The sequence below is a fragment of the Caretta caretta genome, chromosome 4 (assembly GCF_965140235.1).
Source record: "Caretta caretta isolate rCarCar2 chromosome 4, rCarCar1.hap1, whole genome shotgun sequence".
NCBI classification, from domain to species: Eukaryota; Metazoa; Chordata; order Testudines; family Cheloniidae; genus Caretta; species Caretta caretta.
The window spans coordinates 104,395,993-104,419,530 of record NC_134209.1 but is presented as its reverse complement, the minus strand read 5'-3'; the positions used below and the strand labels follow the sequence as shown (position 1 = coordinate 104,419,530).

Here is a 23,538-nt window from a genome sequence, read left to right as displayed (position 1 = left end):
TACACAAATAAGGTTTGTTTTTAAATGAGAAATAAAAGCTGTAGTTCAACTTTAATGTTTATTACTACTGTGATACAGGAGGGCCAGGGAGCAGTGGGAGAGTGCTAGAGGGGAAATATATAAGCTCAAGGCTAATTAAGGCGTGGTTCCCTGTAGACTACGGAAGGTGGCTGCAGGTTAATTGGAGCACCTGCAGTCAATTAAGGTCCTGTTAGGAACCTAATAAAACCCCCTGCTTCAGGCAGACAGGGGAGGAGGAAGGTGAGAGGACTGGAGCTTGCAGGTGTGCTGTGAGACTTTGAAAAATCAGAGAACTGAAGTAAAGGGGACCCTGCCCCAGTAGGAGAGGGAGACTCCCTTCCGCAGCATCTAAGGACTGCAGGTACCCCACCCAAGGGGGAAGAGGGTAAGAACGCACAGGAGTTGAGAGGGGGCTGGGGCTCAGAGTAAGGAGCAAACCCAGACCCCTCCCCTTCTTCCCCCCTTTACCACCTTCCTGGGCCACTAGTGGGGCTATTGATGCCCCAAGAACAGGGGAAAGGGGTGGCATCTTAGCTCCCTGCCAAGAAAAGTGCAGGACCCACCAGACTAACATCGGCCATCTTATTACACTATTTTAAACAAATAAGTAGAAAGATACAGGGCCTGATTCATTATAGGGCTACCCTGGTTTTGCACCAAGCTGACTCCATTGGTTTCAGTGGTGTAAAATTCAAGGAACAGTGGTGAGGGCTGCATAAAGGGTGCAGTGTGGGGTGAGGTCTCTAAACTTTATGTCATGAGGAAAATAACCAAAACCACTTCTTTCAGCTTTTACTTCCATGGAATGTACAGAAATAAAATGCTTTTTTCAGAAGCTTTTTTTTTAACTGACTACTCATTCTTGCCAGCAAGTTAAAGAAGTATGGGCTGGATGAATGGACTTTAAGGTGGCTAGAAAGCTGGCTAGATCGTCGGGCTCAACGGGTAATGATCAATGGCTCCATGTCTAGTTGGCAGCTGGTATAAAGCAGAGTGCCCAAAGGGTCAGTCCTGGGGCTGGTTTTGTTCAATATCTTTATTAATAATCTGGAGGATGGTGTGGATTGCACCCTTAACAAGTTTACAGATGAAACTAAACTGGGAGGAGTGGTAGATATACTGGAGGGTAGGGATAGGATACAGAGGGACCCAGACAAATTAGAGGATTGGGCCAAAAGAAATCTGAGGTTCAACAAGGACAAGTGCAGAGTCCTGCACTTAAGAAGGAAGAATCCCATGCACTGCTACAGACTAGGGACTGAGTGGCTAGGCAGCAGTTCTGCAGAAAAGGACCTAGGGGTTACAGCGGATAAGAAGCTGGATATGAGTCAACAGTGTGCCCTTGTTGCCAAGAAGGCCAATGGCATTTTGGGATGTATAAGTAGGAGCATTGCCAGCAGATCGAGGGATGAGATCATTCCCCTCTATTTGGCATTGGTGAGGCCTCATCTGGAGTACTGTGTCCCGTTTTGGACCCCACACTACAAGAAGGATGTGGAAAAATTGGAAAGAGTCCAGCGGAGGGCAACAAAATGATTAGGGGTCTGGAGCACATGATTTATCAGGAGAAGCTGAGGGAACTGGGATTATTTAGTCTGCAGAAGAGAAGAATGAGGGGGGATTTGATAGCTGATTTCAACTACCTGAAAGGGGGTTCCAAAGAGGATGGATCTAGACTGTTCTCAGTGTTACCAGATGACAGAATGATGAGTAATGGTCTCAAGTTGCAGTGGGGAAGGTTTAAGTTGGATATTAGGAAAAACTTTTTCATTAGGAGGGTGGTGAAGCACTGGAATGGCTACCTAGGGAGGTGGTGGAATCTCCTTCCTTAGAGGTTTTTAAGGTCAGGCTTGACAAAGCCCTGATTAGGATGATTTAGTTGGGGAGTAGGTCCTGCTTTGAGCAGGGAGTTGGACTAGATGACCTCCTGAGGTCCCTTCCAACCCTGATATTCTATGAAATAATTCAAAAATGTATTAAAGTGTTAAGCAGCAGAACAGTCCTGGTCAGAACAGTAGAACTAAAATTCATTTGCAAATTTAACACCATTAATTTGGGCTTAAATAGGGACCAGGAGTTGCTGGCTCATTACAGAAGCAGCTTTGCCTCTCCTGGAATTGACACCTCATTTATTCTTGGGAGTGGGCTACATCCACCCTGATCGAATTGGCCCTGTCAGCACTGGTTCTCCACTTGTGAGGTAACTTCCTTCTCTTCATGTGTCAGTATATTTATGTCTGCATCTGTAACTTTCACTCCATGCATCTGAAGAAGTAAGGTTTTTACCCACGAAAGCTTATGCTCAAACAAATCTGTTAGTCTTTAAAGTGCCACCGGCCTCCTTGTTTTGTGGTCAGAACAGTGTATACCTTTCCACATTCAATAATCTCGTTAATTAATTATGGCCTCACAGCACCTCTGTAAGACAGTTAAGTATTATTACACCCACATTATAAAAGGGAAAATTTAGGCCCAGAGCTGTCAAGTCATTTATCCAAAATGGCACAGCTATTCAGTGCCAGAGGTGTCCTGACTATTTGTGTAAAAAGATACCCAAGAATCTTGAAACTACCCAAAGCAAGGGTTTCAGATGCTCTGTTGAGCAGTTCTATCCAGTAAAGGAACACACACATAACTTACCCAAACAGTTACAATATGTAATGGCTTGATACTTTTATTTTTAGGCAAGAATAAAAGGGTATCTGAAGCATGTCTAGATCCCTTGCTCTGAGATTTTCTTGCTCATAAAGATCAAATTTTGTAGGAGAAGAGGTTATGGTTTAAGCATGTCAGTAAGTGAAAGATGGAACAGTAGAAGAAGAAGCAAATGGATTTAAGAGAGTGGAAGAGGTATGTCCCACTGTTAGGAGCAAGATACAGTTTAATCTGTGTCTAGCCTAGAAGATATAACGGCAGCACGTGCCCACCAGGGTAAGTGCCATTTACAAAAAATAGTGTGCACAATCTAAAACGCTCCTTTTGCTCCAGTATATGACTGAGACAGCCACAGCAAAGAACACAACATGTGGAAGAATCAGGCTGTACAATCACTACTGGTCTTTCTCTCCTTAGGCCAGCAAAGCGTTGAGAATGCTGGAGATGCGATGTCCTCAAACTCATTCAGGAGATGGAGAAGGAATGAGAGACCTGAGTCACACAACTGTGATCAGTCTAGTTGTGAGAATGAGTCCATTGGTGGAACAAAGAAGTGAATGACAATAATTGGAATGTTCCATAGCACAGAGTTTCAAAGGAGGGAGAATCAATGGAGACAACAACAAAAAAGAAAACAGCTTGAGAATGAGAAAGGGGAGAGAAAAGAGCAGAAAAGCTCAAAATAAAAGAAAACCGTAAAAAGAAAAAAGTAAACATTAAAATCTAGAGCTAAGGAAAGGCCAGATCCTCAGCTGGTGTAAATCAGCACGTACGTTTCCCAGACCTGAAGAAGAACTCAGTGTAAGCTGGAAAGCTTGTCTCTCTCATCAGCAGAAATTAGTCTAATAAAAGATATTCTCACCACCTTGTCTCACTAATCATGGGACCAACACGGTAAGAACAACACTGCATACACCTTGCTGCTTGAAATTTCCCTACTGTGTCTTTTGTGTAATATGCATCCATCTGACACATAACAAGGAACTTTTTAAATATGGAACTTTGTTACTCAGCCTATTTCCCACATCCTGGGAAATTTTTAACTTCATGAATATTATACTTTCAGAAAGCCATTTACCAATTCAGTGTTGCTAAGACAATAACTTTTCATTCAAACTCCTTTATTCATGGAAATATGTTTTCAGCTCAATATATTGTAGTAATCTTGCTGTTGTGAGAATATACAGACAAGATGTATCCTTTTGCTTATTTATATGCCATGGTTATATATTTATATATTGCATAAGGATATGCTGCATATTAATATTTTATTATGTTTACCCTTTTGGGATTATTAAATGTGTATTATGTTCACTGAAGGGAAAAAGTAACCTCTTTTTTATAATGACTCAGATAACTTTTCTCTGGGCATGAAAATTAACTTAGCCCTACAACCATCACTGAAAGGGCTATGTGAATACTAACAAATGAAGTAAAATGCTGTTGATGGACTCAACTCCTGCCCCTGCATGTTAGTAAGTATTCTGTAGAATAAACACAGTTTTAATCAGCTGCAAAAATCTTGCCCTTTGATAAAATGCTATATTATCAGCATCTTCGTGGACTAAACTCCAGGAGTAGTAATCTCTTACTAAATACCCACCTGGAAATAGACTCCTATAAGCCATCTTTCCAGAACAAGTATGAATGAAAACTTTTCATAAAGAATTAAACTGATTTTTTTTAATTAAATTGGTTTTAAAATAGTACACCCATAATCAGAAGGAAAAAAAGGAATTAATAGAGAACTTGAAGAAAGGCAGTTGAAGAAACATCAGGGTTTGTAACTGTATGGCTTCTCTGTAATTAAATAGATTGCTAATTTAATTGTTCTATTTGGAATTAGAAAACTCACTGCATTTAAACAATGTCGCTGAGCAAAAACTATATTTTTCATTAGATTGGTATTTTTATAACTAATACATGAAATTAAAAAATTATTCCTCTATTTTCAGATTAATCACTTAGCAAATATGAGCTCTCAGATATTTTTAGTTTGCTATAAACATGTTTGAAGAAATCTGGATGAACAGATGTATGCATTTCTCAGACCATAAGAAACAAAGCACATTTATAAAGGAAAACACATAACTAAACAGTGTTCTAGATATTGTATCATTGGTTCTCATCTTAGATAAATCTCTAGCTACACATTCAGTAATTGATTCTATGTATGCCTCACCAATACTGTATATTTTATATTGCTTTAGGTGCTGTAAGTCTTGTATCATTTGGCAGAATATCATACAAATGCTTAGTTTATGAAAGCAAATTCAGTAAAGTCTGGGTAAAGTAAAGGGAATTCTATATCAATGCACCTCCGTTACTTTAATGGATATTGGTCAGCCGCTATTTCAAAAGAGATGTTTAGATATTTTGACTCTGATATTAGAAGACATTTAATACTAATAAAAGGTTGTTATGGAAAAAATATATAAAATTAACCAACTCTTTTTCCCATAGGCTGGGAAAGAAGAGATTCTTATTACTTCTATTATTAAAATACATGGGATGCATTCAGCCCCACTGGTGATGGAGGCAGATTAGCTAGGTTAAAGTGAAGGGCAGTTTCTCTTCCTTGGGTAGGCAGCATTCCCCCAGAGCTCCCTTTCCTCGTCAGTACGTTGAGAGCTTCCCTTCCTGTTTCAGTCTACTGTGACCAGTAGACACATATTGCAGTGACCACCCTGGAGTCATGCCCTAAAAGTGGAGCTCAGACACACCATCACCTGCAGCCTCTATCTTTGTCACCCCCCATCAATTAAGCTTAGGCTCCCCTTCCATCTGTGACTGCATGTCCTCCTACCAGTTTGGTCGAAGAGATTCCAAGCCTTCCTTTCCCCTGCTGCTCCCATGGCTCCCTGATTGAGCTGGACTGCCCTAGAATCATGGGGCTGCAAAGGTGACTTAAAATTACATTCCCCCTCACTCCATCCTAGACCTATCCCAAACACAGTTCAGCCACATTAGAGAACCTGATCTCAACAGCAATGTTCACCTTCAATACCTAGAAACTTTTTCTTTGATCTGGTCACGAAAGGATGCTCTGTCATTCTCTGATTTCCTCAAGCTGGAGGAAAAAAGCAGGAGGTGTCAGTCACCTGTGCAGTGGTATTGCCACCAAGCTGTACCATATTCTAATTCAATGATTTGGAAGGGGGCTTTGCAGCAAGGTAGCTTTGGGGCATTTTCCTGCCTCTTCCTTGTCGTCCTTGTCCTCCTGCCAGGTTTCCCAAAGAAAGTGGTGACCAAGCTTCAATTATTACGAAATAAGGCTATTTCAGTTTGTATTTCAATGCACAAGATATTCAATGCCTTTATCTCAATGTTTTGTAAATGTAAAGTTTAGTTTGAAGTATTTTTCCTCCTTGCTAGTATTAGATTCTTTGAAAAGTATACGGAACAGGTTTTATATATTAGAACACACGCTTCATTAATATTTGTTCCTGTACTTCTGCTGTGTGGAGCTTCACACTCAACAAATCTCAGACTTTAATACCAGCGTGTTGATTCAATTAAAAAAAAATCCTTGAATGAGGCTATGGAATTTGCTTTTCATGAAAGCAAGGAATAAAGAATTCTGGCTGAAGTTGATTATAATGTTTTCTATGCAAGTGTCCTCAATCCACCTACAACACCTCTGCTTCTGCAGTATTGTGCTCTGATCCTGGGCCTAGATGTGTTAGCATGGACCCTGCACACATGCTGAATCTTCAGTGGGATTCATCACTCAGTGAGTTACTGGGTCCGCAGTAGTGGATCCTGATGAAGCATTGGGTTTCTCCATTGCAGCCATGAAAAATTATGTTCAACCGCTTTTTGGCTTAACTTATATCCACTAGAGAGTAGGATGAGCCTACATTCATGTTCATTTGTGCCATTATCAGGAAATGAATCCAAGGGGGAAAGGCTGTCATGTTAACTACCTTTGACTGTTAGCCTCGCAGTTTGCCAGCTAGCCTCTTAAATGTTCCCTTTAGATTGCAAGCTTCTTGGGGCAGGGACTATCTTTTTGTTCAGTGTTTATACAGCACCTAGCACAATGGGTTCCTGGTCCATGACTAGACTCCCAGGTGTTATGATAATACAAATAAAAAAATAACTTTTTGTAAAAAATAAAATACAGAAATTACAACTAAGCAGGCTTTTCCCAAATTGCTTAAACTTACAGCTGGCTTGTGTTTTGATGACTTCTCTTTCTCTTTGTTCCCTTTTTTGTTGCTGGTGAAGTAATGCAAGGTGCCATATTCCATCAAGGCAGCAAACACAAAAATGAAGCAAACTGAAACAAAAAGGTCCATTGCTGTCACATATGAAACCTTAGGGAGAGATTTCCTAGCAATTGTACTTAGTGTTGTCATAGTCAATACTGTAGTAATACCTGTTCAAAAACAGAAACAAAGGGAGGTATTTCAATAAGTGATACTACAGACAAATTTAGTTGTGAAGCATTTAATTTATTCCCTTTAGTACCAAAGCAATCAAACTGGCCCAGTGTTCCCCAGTACTACAGTCGGATCTGAGCAAACTGACTCTTCCACCTACACACAGCCTACTGACTTTCATGAGGCTCCACATGAGCACAAATATATGTGCCAGCACAAGAGTCCATCCCCATGGATCCAATGGCAAGACCGGGGCTATAGAGAGCGAGATGATTTTAGCCTCGGTTCAAATCCTCTCTGTTCTCCCACACACTGCAGTTAAATAAATTGTAAAGGACTGTGAAATTTTCAACATTTTATACAGCGTAATGTTATTCAGATTTTAAATATTTTTAAAATGTGAATAAGGAACAAATGTTAATATCTAGGGGAAAGGTGCACTACTTAACCATCGATTCTTCAGAAGAAAGGGTTAACTGGGTGAAATGTAGTGGCCCTTGATATACAGGAGGTCAGACTGGATGATCTAATGATCCCTTCTGGCCTTCATCTCTATGAAAGTTCTAATTCACAGAAGAGGCATTCCACTGAAGACTCGCTGCTCAGCCTTTGATATATGAACCAATCACACAGAAGAGCTGGCTTTAGTAACTATATATTCAAAATCCGCACCAACTCACACTCCATTAATGTAATACAACAATTTTATATTATATTTTCTGCTTCATGATTAACTTTAGAATGCAAGGGCTACTCCAATTTCACATTGGCACACCTGACAATGCAGATAAGTATCTAGTGGGATTTTCAAAAATGCCTACCTCCCAATAGGTGTTTTTTAAAAATACCATTAGGTGCCTATGTGCATCTTTAGGTGCCTTCAAAAATCTGAACCACTGTGCTTTGGAAAGGCACAATTTCTGCCAACGTTCTGCCATACATGTGGGTGGGGTGAGCAGTCAGCTCCATCCATTAGCAAGTCCCCCTCTTCAGTGCATCATTCCTACTGCAACAGCCAGTGGGTAAGGGATGGGCATGGTCTTGTACCCTCCCACTGTTCTAGTTTCAGAGTCCTGTTCCATAGGGGAAGACGGAACAGTAGCAAACGTTCCCAGTGTTCCTCACAATGAAAGCAGTAGAGACGTTGCTATGGTGAAGCTATGGAATGGCTGCTCACAAGTGGCGATGGGGTAGGGACAAGAGGTGTCTGGATTGCTCCTCTGTCCCCATGGATGCAACACAGTTTCCTCATAGCTCAGCCCTTTAATGATCAAAATAAACTTTAGCACAGGAGCTTTGTTTGTCAAATAGAGTTAAAGTGTGGTTATACTCAGAAGAGTAACTCTAAAAAAACAGCATGGTGGGGTATTCTGGTTTGTGTCTCTCCCCCGCCCCAATGATTTCATATCAAATTAGCTCCATTTACAAGTAAAATCTTTGACCACCACCACCACACCACTCCATCTGCCAGTTAGCAAAATCATCCTGGGATCTGACAGTCAACCAGGGTTCTTTACTGCTTACACATCAGTCAACAGTAACTAACCCAACCGGCATGACTTATAGTGCAGTACTATAAACCTCTATGACATACCTGAAACACATTTTAGTTGGAACAGCATTACTGTTGCTGATATGAGAGCTGGAAAAATACTAGCTTGATTGTCATATCCTAGGGTAAGTTTTCAGGGCTAGCAGTTTAGAAGAAACACCTTGTAAAGTGAACAAACTGAATATGCAGTTGGCAAGAGACAATGAATCGGGAACATAGGATGCCATATTTACATTCTCTTTTCAGACTGTGCCCATGCTGAGGTTTAAATACTATACTTTAGAGGTAATTTATATAGATTCTAAATATCATGAGACATCAAATCATTAGGTTTTAAACTCTATTCACTAACATTTTATGGAACTTTTTGTTAATTAAATAGCATAGAACTAAGTGAAAAAATTCATCACTTTTAAAAAAAATCTAGTTCTTCCTGTGTTCTTCCTGTACATTAATACTGTCAGTAAACTCCTGTTACTCATACTCCAGTAGGTAAATAGTAGTATATTGAATAATGATATTTCTTTGTAACCAAATTTGCAAGTGTTCTCCTACAGAGTGAAAGTATTTATTCTGATAAACCAGTACTTCTGAAGAGAGCATAAATAACTGCAACATGTTAACAAGAGTAAATATGGTTTCTTTAGCACCACTAAAATTAGAAACTGTTTTGGCTACTACTATTCTTAAACTGATTTAATTAAATGAGCTCGGATGAGTACCTTAACCAAATGTTAAAACAGAGCCAATATTGAAAGGCTATAATATATTTAGACTGATAGTCTCCAGTCTGCTCCGTGGCATGGAGCACAGCAAAACCATGGAAATAACAGAAATGGGGCTTAATTCTGCTCTCACACAAGTTTAACTCCGTCATTAATTTCAGTTGAGTTACTCCCAATTTGTCCAGGTGTGAGAGGAGAATCAGGCATATGTAGACAGGAACAACTGTTATGTTTAAGGGTCCTTCCCCTTCTGCATACAGAAAAGGAAAGGGTGACTTGCTCTCTGAGAAAGAAGCCAGAGAACAGAAAACTTGTGGTCGCAGGCCAATAAAGACGCAGATAGGTTAAAAACTGGTATTAGTTAATCTTCCTGGATTAACTGCCCCTGTGTTCTGCAACTCTCACTGCAGCAAAATCATGCCTCTCAGCCTAATCATTAACCAGGCTGCCCTCATGCTGGATGATAAGAAGAGAATATATAGAAAACTCCTCTATGTGCACAGCTACAGATCCAGGGGGGTTGGATCAAGATTCCCTGAGGATTTTCAGTCTCTGCTGTGGTGTCCCCTGGTGCAAGCCCAGAATCATAATTTTAAAGCCATGGATATTTTTGATTAGTTTATTTCTCTCTGAAGATTTTTATGCATGGGGAACATACATACCTAATGATGTCCTTGCAGGCACAGCGTCTTTATTAATCCAAAATGAGACCCATGAAAGAACAACTGTTAGTATACAAGGAATGTATGTCTGAATAGTAAAGTATCCCATACGTCTGCTCAGATCAAAGAAGATTGTCATGATAATATAGTCCCCTACGAGGAAAAAGCCCACAATTCTAATTAGACATTGCAAGTGGTTTTCTATCCCATAATTTTTGGTATTCTTGTTCCAAATACATACCATGTTGTAAAATTTACAATGGGAAACATAATGTACTTTCCTTTTAAACAAAGCTGCCAAAGGACTTTTATCCATTAAAACAGGTCAGCTGCAATTCTGTTTTGCCCTAGACATTAGTAGCACACACAACAACTAAATGGTTCCTTGCACAATTTAGGCAAAGAATGAAAGTGCGTAGGCTGCTAATCCTCTAAATGCATGCAAGAAAACATCAGATTTTTCCGTACCAGACAGAGTATGAGAAATTTCAGTTGTATTTCGTAACCCTACAAATGCAAACTGGTACAATCTCCAGTATTTGGGATCTGCGACTGCAACGGAGGTTTTCTTCCATTTGTATTCAATTTCATTTCTGGGGTATCCATCTAGAACAAAGTAGACCAAACCAAGTATTCATTCACAGTATACAGCAGAGAATGCTTTCACTTGTGATCTCTGAAATTAGATACAACCCAAATAACTGGGTCAGAAAACAACTGGTCCGTAACATACGTGATGTACTATTAAGCTTTAGCCTGCAAATGTCTCAGTTTTAAGTGTGGCTAAATGTACTACCGACCAAAATGATAGCGAATACAGACATTTAAGGAAAATGTATGTCTCAAATTAATAATGCAATATTCAAATATGAAAAAGTTTAGCTTGTACTGATTCTGTTTCTTTAGAATGATAGTTTAATGTAATACAACAGAGGGGCATAATTTGAGAAGCATATTTAAAGCTTAAATGTGGTAGCTACTTTTATTTATTTCATACTTAATTTGCTTTAAAAGGTATAAATGCTTTTGGAAACTTATTTGCCTTTCCATGCTGACTATTTGGGACCTGATTCAGAACTGCGTTAATCCAGTTTTAGGTGCACTAGGCCAATTCAGTCTTTCAGAAGACAGAGGTTATATCTACACTACAAATGCTACAGTAGCACAGCTGCAGCTGCGTAGATATTTGCTACAACAACAGAAGGATTTTTCCACTGCTATAATAAATCTACCCATCCTCCCTCAAGTGGCAGTAGCTAGATCCATGGAAGTTTAGGTCACCTTAACTACATCTCTCAGCGGTGTGACTTTTTCACACCCCCGTGCAGCATAGCTAGGTCAACCTAAGTTTTAGATGTAGAACAGGCCTGAGCTGTGAAAGCATGTTTAGTTGAAGTATTTAAGAAGCAAATATTAAGCAATAATATTCATTTAAGAAGTTTCATTGTAGTTACATTCATCTCCCATTCCACTGTACATTAAGGAATAAATTGTTTAGATGTGTTCAGTGTTTTATTTTACCAATGGTAGCACAATGTCCTTGGGAACAAATTAATTTTATATGCTTAACAGAGTTTATACTAAAGGGGATAATCCTGTAAATTAGTAATTCTTACTCATAAAAACTAGTCCCACTGAAAGCAATATGCAAACGTATAAAAGATACCATTCCTCTGGAATCAGAGGCCTGCAGCTGGCTGGCTGATTTGCTCCACCTACTGCACCTAATAAAGTACTGGAACTTAATTCTCTGACCCTTATAAAAGAAGGCAGCAGGAAATGGAGAGGTGGGACTGCAGCACCCACCAGAAAGCTGAGGGGCTGGAACAGTGCTCCCAATGGACTGCTACTGGAGCTACTGTGGAGAGAAATTGCTCCAAATGGACAGAAGGAAGAGCAAGGAAACTTTACTTACTGAAGTGACTGGCATGAAGGGACTCCTCAGCCTGCACAGACTTTTGAGGGAAGAGTCTGCAAGGTTTTGCTTTTGTTTGTTAACAAGGCTTAGATGAAATGACTAACTGTGCTAGAAACTGCTTCCCAGAATTCCCTGAGAGAGCTCAGACAGAATTAACGCAGGGAGTGAGTGACTCAGCAAGAACAATGCTGGTAGGAGGAGGGTGCTTTAAGACAGGCCCCAATCTGTTTACAAGTAGAGCCCAGACAGGGGCCTGCCCTGAACCCCTTCCATCAAGAAGGGCTATGGAGAAGATACTCCAAATAATGGTGAATCAACAGCATGCAGAGAATGAAAGGAAGTTCCCGACGGCACTTCTGGCCACCCAGTGATGCCTGCAGGAAGCCCAGCTGGCAGAGCATGAGTGGAACAGACTTATCAAAATCCAGAGGCTTATCAAAAGAAATTTCAGCCAGAGCCATTCCTTAAGGGAGCATGCCCCCAGGCAAGTAGCTCCACAGCTTTAGGACTCCGCTACCTGATGGCTAACCCCAGAGACAAAGACTGTGGCGGAGCTTATGGACAATACTGTCCTACAACAATACCTGAACATTCTCCCTATAGTGTTCAAAGCTGGGTTTGACCATTTTACCTGACATCCATTCAGAAGTCACTAGAGACAACTGAAAGGTTCTTAGAGGCCAAATTGCCTAGGAGTAGGAAAAACAGTCCCCCTGAGGGCTGGCCACTCTTTAGAACAGTTTCAAGGGATAATAACCTGCCAAACCACCGAGGGTCATAGTACTAGTCTGCCCTGAGCGAATGAAACTTTATGCTCATCACAGGCACACCAGGAATAGGGGCTCCAAGGTCCCAGACTTTCAAGGGACCACCACCACCCTCCCATGAAGGGCCCGATATGTTACCTGGGCAACCTAGGCGGGAATTCCCTGTGATGGAATATGGCTTTTTAGGGTGCCTCTTTGGCTAAGCAGGTGAGACTCCAAACCAACCCCAAGGCTTTTCATGGTCCCTCTAAAAATAGGGACAAACAGAGTGGAGGGATTTATAGACTTGTGGTGTGGACAAACTCTACTTCAAAGGGACTTAGTCTCACCCAAAGCCCTGGATCCAGAGTGATCCATCTGAATTTCCTGCATTCATGGAGAAATCTGTACATACCCAATGGCCTCATTTGTTTTGCAGTTAGCAGCTCAGTCAGGGCACTTCCAGGTAGAGTGGTGATCACCTACCCTGGATAGTGATCCTGGGATGTGACTGGAAATGTCTTCTGACTCTCCTGGAAGGAGAATCAGTTCCCTCCAACTCAGACCCCCTACCTCAAGAAAAGACCCCTTCTGAGGATGCTAGGATCTATTGCTCAATCCAATCTTTTTGAAGTCTCGTGAAGGTCCCAGAGCTCACAAAGACATTCAGGGAAGTCTCAGGATCAAGCAGAAGCCTAAGCCTATCCTGGAGCTGACTCCATGGAGCTTGGAGAAGGACCTTCCCAAAGGGTAAACTCTGTGAGGGGAACATCCCAACAGTCTGTATGTTATCACTTACCCATGGACACTGCAGATACCCTTACCATCTTAGACTACAGTGTCTTGAGTGACACCTTTGATATTGTGGCAGCTCAGGATGATGACCAAACACTTCAGGAAGGTTTCAGCCAAGTCACTGCTGCCAACACGACAGTTACTTTTGAACACACTTCTCACCAGTTTCCCTGCTTTGAATTATGGGATGAAATTCTGAACTGGGTAGAGAGACACCTATAAACTAAAGAACCCAGAGATCCACTCCTAATCCCCAAATCTGCCAAGCAGGAGTTCCTATGGCTAGTCCATACTCTTCCCATGGCTGGACATCTGGGTAAGGTGAAAACCCAAGAAAGATTGTTAGCTCAATTCTTTTAACTGGAGATATGTAGAGAGGCAGCTGATTTCTGCTTGCCATGCCCTGATTACCAAAAGGAGCCCCAAAGGGTCAGGGCCAGGCCACTCTCATCCCCCTACCCTCATCACAACCCACTGTGAGCAGGTAGGGATTGATATAATAGGCCCTCTGTAAAAGAGTGATAGATATCACAAGTTCATTTTGGTTCTTGTGGACTATATCACTCAACATCCAGAGGCAATTCCCTTATGAAACACCTTTGCCTCCATCCTGGAGCGAGAGCTACACCAACTGGTTTCCTAAGCTGGGCTTCCATTGGAAGTAGTCACTGATCGAGTGACAAGTTTGGGCACTGTTGAAAGTGTGACTACTCCAGCAGTTTATCTTCCTCAGGCTGATGGTCAGGTGGAGAGGTTCAATAAGGTCCTCAAGAATACGTTAAACAAGCCTGTGGGAACCAAGGCCAAACACTGGCACTAGCTGCTCCCCCTAATATTTGTTGTTTGCGATACAAGAAGTACCACAAACCTCCATGGGCTTCTTTCCTTTTGAGCTTCTTTAAGGGAGACAGCCTCAAGGAATGTTGAACTTAGTTAGGGAGTCTTAGGAAGCTCAACCTACCAGTGTCCTCCAATATGTCAGTTAAATGAGGGAAAGATAAGAACTCTTGTGCCTCTTTGCCCAAACTAACCTCTCTTAGGCCCAACAGACCTAGACACAGCAATATCATAAAGGGGCTAGAGCTAAGGAATTCCAACTGGGAGACCAAGTGCCCCTGCTCCTTGCTAGCTGGGAATATGAGCTCTTGGCCAAAGGGCAGGACCCATATGAAGTACTCCATCAGGTGGGACCCGCAGATTATGAAATTTACAGCCCAGACCAGAAAAAACAAGGCATATTTATCATGTAAACCTGTTAAAACCCTGGAAGGTACAGGAAAGCCTTGTATCCACCTGGAGGAGGGAGAAGAGGATCTGGTGCCTCAGCCAAAATTAGGATAGAGGAAGTATCACTTGGGAAGGGACTGTCTAATGGGCAGAAAAGGCAAATAAACAACACCCTAAGATCTTAAAAGGAGGTGTTCTCCCTATTACTGGGAAAACCTCCATGGTGCCTCACTACATCCACATAGGGCTAGGGGCCAAGCCCATTCAGAAATCATATCAAATCCCAGAAGGTGAAAAACCCATTCATTCAGAAAGTACAGGAAATGTTAAGATTGGGAGTCATCAAGGACTCCTGTATCTCCTGGTGTACTTTGGTAGTTCTAGTACTAAAGCTGAATGGGAGCCTTCAGTTTGATATAGATTTCTATCAGAAAAATGCCATTTCTGAATTTGATACCTAGCCGATGCCCCGAGTCAATGATCTGCTAGATTGTCTCGGTGAAGCTTGTTTTATAACAACATTAGATCTAACAAAAGGGCTATTGGCACATTCCCCTTGCTCTTGATTCCCAAGGAAAACAACAAACAACCTTTTCTACCCCAGTGGGCCTATTCCAATTTGTTACCATGCCTTTTAGGTTGCATGAGGCTCCATCTACTTGTCATAAGCTAATGGATCAGGTTTTATGGTCCCACCATCACTAGGCCATGGCCTGCCTAGATGAGAGGCTGGTATACAGTTGGGACTGGCCCACCCACCTCCAGAACCTAGCAGCTGTCCTTCAGGCCCTACAGGAAGCCCATTTAATAGCAAACCCAAAGAACTGCAAAGTGGGGAAAGGAAAAAAATATTTTTTTCATCTAGTAGGGAACAAGAAGGTACGATGCCTAGTTGACAAAGTTGAGGCCCTAGCAAACACCCCCCAAACAAAGAATCAAAAAGCAGGTCTGGGCCTTCCTACACCTAACAGAGTATTATAGAAGATTTGTGCCCAACTTTGCCCTATTAACTGCATCTCTTACCAACTTGGTTTTAAAAAAGTCAGCCCCTGGACAAGTCACGGGGTCCCCCCAGCGTGATCAAGCATTTTGGAAAATTAGGCAGATTCTCTACAACAAGCCAGTGTTCCATAGCCCCGATTTCACTTGAGAATGCATCCTACAAACAGACGCCTTGCATTACACTGTAGATGCAGTGCTACCCCAAAGTTTCCATGCAGAAGAGCACCCTGCCCTTTACATAAGTAGAAAACTCTTAGCCCAGGAAACCCAGTACTCTGTCCTTTGAGAAGGAATGCCTGGCCATACACTAGGCTGTAAAGGCACTGAGATGTTATCTGTTTGCAACACCCTTTCCATGTGGCATTAAGATGGCTCCAAATCATAAAGGACTCAAATGCCCATGTGACAAGTTGGTACTTAGACTTTCAACCCTTTCAATTTAGAATAGATATTGGCCTAGGAAGGACCATTGGAATACAGGCTTGCTTTCAAGAACTGAAGAACACAGTAGGCCCTGTGGTAAGTGCCATGACAGGCCCACTCAAGGCAGGTGGGTATGTGAAGGTATCAGGGATAGTATTCCTCTGGGGGCAGAGGCCTGCAGCTGGATGATTAGCCCCACTCTCTGCATCTGAGAAAGGTCTGGAACTTAGTTAGCTGACCCTTATAAAAGAGGGCAGCAGGAAATGGAGGCAGGGATTGCAATACCCTCAAGAAAGCTGAGACCAGGGACAGTGCTTCCAGTGGACTGCTACTGTAGCTACTGCAGATATGATTTGCTCCAAATGGGCAGAAGGGATACTATGTGGAGTCATTTAGGCTGAAGCTCTGAGCTTAGAGCAAGGAAACTTTGGTCACTGGAGTTACCGGTGCAAAGAACAGACTTGGGGAAGGGATGACTCAGCCTGCACAGACATTTGAGGGAAGAGTCTGCAAGGTTTTGTTTTTGTTTGCTAAGAAAGCTTAGATCAAACAACTAACCCTGCTGGAAACTGCTTCCATGAATTCCTTGAGAGTTTAGTTAGAATTAACCCAGGAAGTGAGTGACTCAGCAAGAGCCAAACTAGGTCTGGTAGGAGGAGGGCACTGTAAAACAGGCCTTAATCCTTTTATACAGTGGGCCTAGTTGTGGTGATTAAGTGTTACTTTTTTGTGACCTGATCCTGTAATTTTATACTGTTAAATATACTACATGTAGTCACTTAAACGCTGGTAAATTGTGCAGATTATATATATTTCTTCCTCTCCTAAGATCTGATCCAAAGCGCCAAGAAGTCAATGAGCAGATAGCTGTTGACTCCAGTGGGCTTTGTATCAGGCCCCTAAGTGGTAGGATTATTTTTAACCTTTTAAAGTTGCAGTGAAATGAAGTGTAACATCCTTCATTCAATTCAAGAGAAGACTAAGCAAACTATAAACAGCTAATTGTTTTCTGTTCTGCAAGAATTTAATGTGCAATCACGGACCTGCTGCTTTGCAGCCTATCAATCAACAGTGTCTGAATTTAAATAATAGAAAATAAAATTATGAAGTATTTTACCACCTACAGCTTGAAAACTCCAGAGGACAGGAATGCTCATCCATAGGAAAGTTATGAAGCTGAAGATAACATTCAGCATTAATTGTCAACCTAATTAGAAGAAAAAGTTTTATGAGTGAGGTTATGTTCAAGCACCTAGACCCTTTGTACTACATATTAGAGTATATGCAAGTCGTTTTGGCCAGTGAATGTGTATTAGGGATAGGTAACTGACCATGTACAAAAAGTATTCAATATCATTTCTAAAGAATGGTATCCATCACCAAATAACAGGTTTCAGAGTAGCAGCAGTGTTAGTCTGTATTCACAAAAAGAAAAGGAGTACTTGTGGCACCTTAGAGACTAACCAATTTATTTGAGCATAAGCTTTCGTAAGCGCCAAATACTACTTGAAGACCCGTGTGTCTGGTCATGCTAGTTTGCATGACCAGTTATGCTACCCACAAGGTATATCAAGTATGCCATTCTATTTTTGTGTCCTTTCAGCTCTTCACTAGTATGAGCTGATTAAAATAGGAGGAGCAGTTCTCCCCTCACTAACCAAAGAGGAGGGGGAGTTGTAGAAAAGTGCCACTTACCCAAGACTGGGAGAGCTCTCCACCAGCATTAGCAGAGGAGCCGGAGCTGTGCTCCCTCCACTGCACGCTCTGGAAGTCTTAAACCACATGTTCTTTATGTGAAAGCCATTGATAGATGGTTATATATTAGACACCTAATAACCTACTCTAATGGCTTCTCTTAACATGGGATTCAGAATCATTATGCCTGATGTCTAGATGTGCAAGAGTGGAATTGTGTACATAGGGCCCCATCCTGCAGATCTTACTCATGTAGGTAGTTTCAATGAAGCTAGTGGTACTAATAGAAACATAGAATATCAGGGTTGGAAAGGACCTCAGGAGGTCATCTAGTCCAACCCCCTGCTCAAAGCAGGACCAATCCCCAATTTTTGCCCCAATCCCTAAATGGCCCCCTCAAGGATTGAGCTCACAACCCTGGCTTTAGCAGGCCAATGCTCAAACCATTGAGCTATCCCTCCCCCCAATGTAATTAGGAAGATCAGGCTCTTAAAGAGAAGATGCCCAGGAGTAATATTGTCAAGAAGATAAGTGCCCTAAATGTGCCCTAAATAACTCCAGAAAATAAGAGTTAGGCTGCTGAGTCATTTAGGGGCTTTTGAAAATTATACCCTACATCTATGCAGAAAACTTTCAAAGGCACAAGTTAGGCACCCAGCTCCCATTAACTTCCACTGGGAATTAGGCACCTAACTGCTATTTGTGCAATTAAATCTCCCCTTCTTTTTGATAGGAGTCAAGTAAACTGATTTCTGAGAGTAATACCATGCTTAAATATCCCTGTGTTTTTGGAGGAGTGCTGGGGGAGAAGCTGGCAAGCAAAATAGGACTATGAAGCAAGTTGCTATTTTATATACACACTTCTTTGGGGCCTTTCTGGAAATCTGATCTGACCAGTTGAGACAGATGGATAGACTTCAGGATGCAAGAAGGAAAGGACTTCTACCATGCTGCAGAAAACATACTATATTTCAATTTGAAAGTTTTGTATCCACTGCGTGATGTGGTTTTTTTGTTTGTTTGTTTGCTTTTTTTTAAGTAGCCAACTACAGTACATGCATTTATTCCCTGTGTTTTCTTTTCTGTTATTTGTCCTTTTTGGATAGTTAACCAATAAAATCAGCTTTTATTTAAGACAACCCAAATTAGGTTTGGGATCACAGATGGGTGTCTTGAAGAGATCAGCTGACCAATTTCAGGGGAGGCAGAAAATCAGTCTGCCTATGAAGTTGAGGGTGAAGAAGTGCCAATCCTGCTCCATAAAGTGCCAAAAGGGAAGTGGTGAAGACCAATAGGGGTAATTGTAGCCAAATGGCGTGATGTGTTGTCAGATCCTGTTGTTGCTCCATCATTCGCTATCATATGAACTTTGCTTTTCTCCATTTACTTCCACTTTAGGCCAAATTCAGGCCATCTTTTTCCCTGATACAAACGTGTACATTGGACAGCACTGGGTTTTGTTGAAGGTTGATTACAGTTCCTGTCTCATACTCTAGCTTGGTGACATCACTCTCATCCACTGCTCGTGGACAGCTTACATGAGTGCTCTTCCCTAGGCCTTCTAAAAGAATATTAACCAGAAACAGCAGCAGCAAACCTGGAACTGCAACTGGACAGGCAGCAAGCTGGCTGGAAGACAGTAGAAGAAATGGGTCTGAGCAGGTTTGGTGGTGGTGCTCAAAAAAGCTAACAAACATTTTAAACATTAGCAGATGAGCATAAAACTCTATACAGGAAATTCTGCAAAAGAGGATATACTCTTTAAAGAGGGCTCCACCAGAAGGCTCTATCAGAAAACTGCACTCTTCAAAATACGACATTTTAAAAAATCAAGTTAACAGTGTCCTTTTAAATTATGTTAGATTATTTTTCCTTCTAAAGGATTATTACAGGATACTTTCCTATACGGGCAAACAACTATTTCCCATAATGGGCACTCCTACCCCATATATATAAATAAAGTATTTTTGACTAATATTTTAACTGAGTGCTTTCTTTTATTCAAATATAATTTTGTGCAAAATAGCTATAGGGGACAGTTAAGAGTTCAATTCAGTCCAGTGAGTCTGCTGTCCAGTGTACAGCTGGAATTGTGACACTTGAAGAGTTAAACACAAATTACGGTATTGGCTTGTCACATTACATTAATCTTATTTATCTTTACTGTCTTCTTGTACCTAAATAAAACAAATCTGCCCCCTGCTCCTATTTAATTTCTTGTTGAGCAGTACATTACAACAGCATATATTTTATGTTCCACTTGACTAAGCCACAACTTATTCATCTCCACGTTTGTTTCTGAGCCTCTGAACTTTGAAACCGAAAGGGGCCTGGAAGTTACTTCTTACTATAATTCTTTCAAAGTCCCATTCACAATATTAGTAATGATAATTCATTTATTTCTGCCAGTTGCAATTGTTATTAAAGTTGTAAAATCAATAGGTTTAATTGTAATGGATTGCAGAATATAACAATGAGTGAAAATATTAATGAAGAGCGCCTTTGCATCCAGTTCATGAGCCCTTACCTCAGAGTATACAATACTCGTCCATCACTCCAGATTCGAAGCAAACGATTTGGAGTTGTGATCCAATGAGCATCAGATTTTCTTGAGTTCCGGAAGAAAGTGTCTGGAATCCAAATTTTTCCAACCATATTGCTATTAAGCATAAGCACTTTCATTGAGCTGTTAAACTTTAGGCGACTATCATACCAAGTCTGGGCAAAAATTATATCTATGGTGTATTCCTAGAAAAAGAGAAACCATATGTTTTTTATATTTACACACAAACAACCAAAGCCAATATGCCAAATATACTTTTTTAAAAGTTAAACTTAAGGTGAGCTCCTTCATTCTGCTATGGACTCCTTTGCACTGCTTGAGGAGTGTACAGCACTTCTAGCCTCTGATATAAAAGGAGTAACTGAGGAATGGGGGACATGACTGGAGCATCCCTAAATCAGTTGCCAGAACAGCCACTTGGGACCATAGGTACCTAAATGTGAGCTAGAGCAGCCCGAAGGTTCACAATGCAAATAGAGCTACTCTTTCACCAAGCATAACTTGGTTAGACCAGAGTTTGTAGGCCTGGTTGTTGTTGTTTTTTAAATTATCTTGACCATTTTGTGACAAGTTTTCCCATGGGTAAAATGGGGTCATTTTTCAACATTTCCATGAATGTCTCATGACAAAAAATATGGAATTTGTCTACCAGTCAAGATAAACACATTTTGAAAAATTCATGAACATGCAGCCAAGGAAACCTCACCATTTGCCATGTAAATTTTGATCATGAACTGCATAAGGAGTCGGGAGGACAACTCCAGAAGTTCACAGTAGGAAGGAAACTTTGTTAAAGAAAACCACACATCCATTTTAGGCTGTAGGTAACATCTTATCTTGATGGAAAGCTAATTTCCCTAATAGATATTTTAGGTCCAGAACAGAAGAATGGTAATAAGAAACTAGGATTCTCATTAGACAATTCAGTCTGCATCTACATATGACAGTAATAACTGTACAGCGTGGGAGGGGAGAAATTTTTATGGCTGTGTTAGACTTGTTCTTCAGAAATCCCTCAGGGCTGCTCTGCACTTAAGACAAAGGAGCAACTTGACACCATCTCCTCTGAAGAGAGTTCTGTTACTGACATAGGGCCATATTAGGCCCTTGAGACCCACGGGGAAGGGACCATCCATGAATGGAAGTGTCTGCAACAATGTTTCTTTCTCCACAGAGACCTTGCACAGGCTTTCAGTGCATTCAGGGTCTGCTCTGGGGAACAAGATGACTTGGAAGGCCAGGGTAGAGGTGTACCTTTCCACACAGCTCTCTATCCTTGTCCCAGGGACAGCTGTAGCCATGGGGAGTGTGACCGGAGGGGCTGACCCTGTGTAGGGGCACAGGGTCTTCATGCAGCTGGCTTTGGTCTCTTGTAGAGGTGCTAGTTTTGACACGGAGGGGAACAACACACCATTTCCTGGGGTGGGGGAATCACCACAGTTTTAACTTGGAGGGGCAATCTGCCCTATTATATAATATAAATTGTCTTGCATAGAATTCAATGCCATGAGAAAGGAAGGTATTATCAATTACAGTGGACTCCACTTATGTGTAGTGCTCAATTATTTGACCTGGGTCACTCAAATACCGCCTCTAAATGTTGGTCTCTTCAGAAAACAAGATACAATGTCAGTCATATAAAAGTAAAACTGACTGCAGAGGTACTAATGTCTTTGTTTTCTAAGAAATTAATATACCCAAAATATGTTCAGTTCAATGTGTTTCCAGCAACATAAAAATCAGCCAGATTTTACAAAAAAGAAAGAAAGGAAAGAAGGAAGAAGGAAACAATACTTGTTAAATAAAAACCTTGGGCCAGATCTTCAGTGGGTGTAAACTAGCCATCGTTTCACTGAAGTCAATAGAGCCATTGCCAATTGACACCAGCTAGAGATCTGCCCCCTCCTGTATCTAATAACATAAAACAAAAGATCAATAAGAGATGCTGCTGATTCACTGCCTCAGGAAAGTCACTGTCTTAGTTTTAGTTTCCCCCTCTGCAAAATGGGGATAATAATACTTGTTTCCTGGAAGGTTGTTAAGATTAAATTTAATGTTTGTGAAACACTCAGGGACAAAAGCAATGAGTGCCATAGAAAAGACTACAAGGAAATGAATGATTCAGTATTCAGTGCAGGTTTTGGATGGGGTACAGTAAATATGGCAGGGATCACTAATTGAATGATGATGATAAAAATATGGAGCAGCTGTCTCATTCCCTGAGCACTGTCCATCCTGTGCATTGAATGAAGCAGGGGGACAGGTGGAAAAATAGTATGTGATCATATAATTAAAGATTGTATCAGAATGCATGCAGGGAACAGAATTAACGTTGCATAGGCAGTCTTAATTCTGGCACTTCCTAATTTTCAAACGTTGCTTTTGCACCCTAGGGTGGAGGAAAAAGGCATATGATTGAATCATGACGTTTGGCACATATTGCTAATCCTACTCTTCAACTGCTGGCTGTTTTCATTTGTTTAGCTGCCTATATAAAAAAGAAAAAGGTCACACTTCATTGAGGGGAGAACTAGGGTTTGAAGGTCGTTTTGATTAAGTATGTTGTGGCAGATATGGCAATTTTCTAAAAAAACCCTTACTGAGTTAAATTTAAGTATCTTTGGAGTCCATTGTACCATATGCAAAGGTTATGTATGCCTGTGGACTGGGATTGTATGTAACCTCTCTGGGGTGAAGATGCTGTGCAAACAGTTGGAAGTGATATGAACTTCAAAAGACTGTGTTTAATAATGGCGCAATGGCTTTCTGAGCTAAGGCTGTTGTAATCACAGAAAAACTCCTTTGTGGAGTTTGCAGGACTGACTCTGACCAGAGCCCTTGTTGGAGTCTGGGTGTGATCTTTGGTAAGTTCAGTTGCATGTGTGTAGGTTCTTTTATTGTTTTTAATAGGATTTCTGTACAATGCTTTCACCTTAAGAATAAATTTGCTTGCTTATAAAGGACTTTGGGGCAACTTATAACTGCTGGCAATTATGCTGTTCATAGCCTTGAGGAGAAAGCAAAGTGCAGATGCCTGCTTGCTGTGGACATCACAACACAGTCAGGGAACTGTGCAGCCTGGAAAAAACCTTGTTGAGGAGGGAATGAAATGTGGGTCACTGCCCAAGAGAGGTGACTGCTGAGGAACCAGGAGCCTAGAGTCAGTGCT

General features: G+C 41.2%; 1 protein-coding gene across 5 annotated transcripts in view; it reads right to left on the bottom strand.

The window, feature by feature from the left end:
- Positions 1-23,538, bottom strand: part of GABRG1 (gamma-aminobutyric acid type A receptor subunit gamma1) — an 83,387-nt gene that overhangs the window by 7,300 nt on the left and 52,549 nt on the right. For 2 of the 5 annotated variants that reach the window (XM_048848417.2, XM_048848420.2), the window contains exons 4-8: positions 20,334-20,554; positions 17,236-17,318; positions 10,469-10,606; positions 10,001-10,153; positions 6,846-7,057 (exon numbers count right to left, since the gene is read on the bottom strand). In XM_048848417.2, the coding sequence (XP_048704374.2) occupies positions 6,846-7,057; positions 10,001-10,153; positions 10,469-10,606; positions 17,236-17,318; positions 20,334-20,554 (807 nt within the window). The remainder of the gene's footprint in view (positions 1-6,845; positions 7,058-10,000; positions 10,154-10,468; positions 10,607-17,235; positions 17,319-20,333; positions 20,555-23,538) is intronic. The other 3 variants (XM_048848418.2, XM_048848421.2, XM_048848419.2) reach the window with 3 other exon arrangements.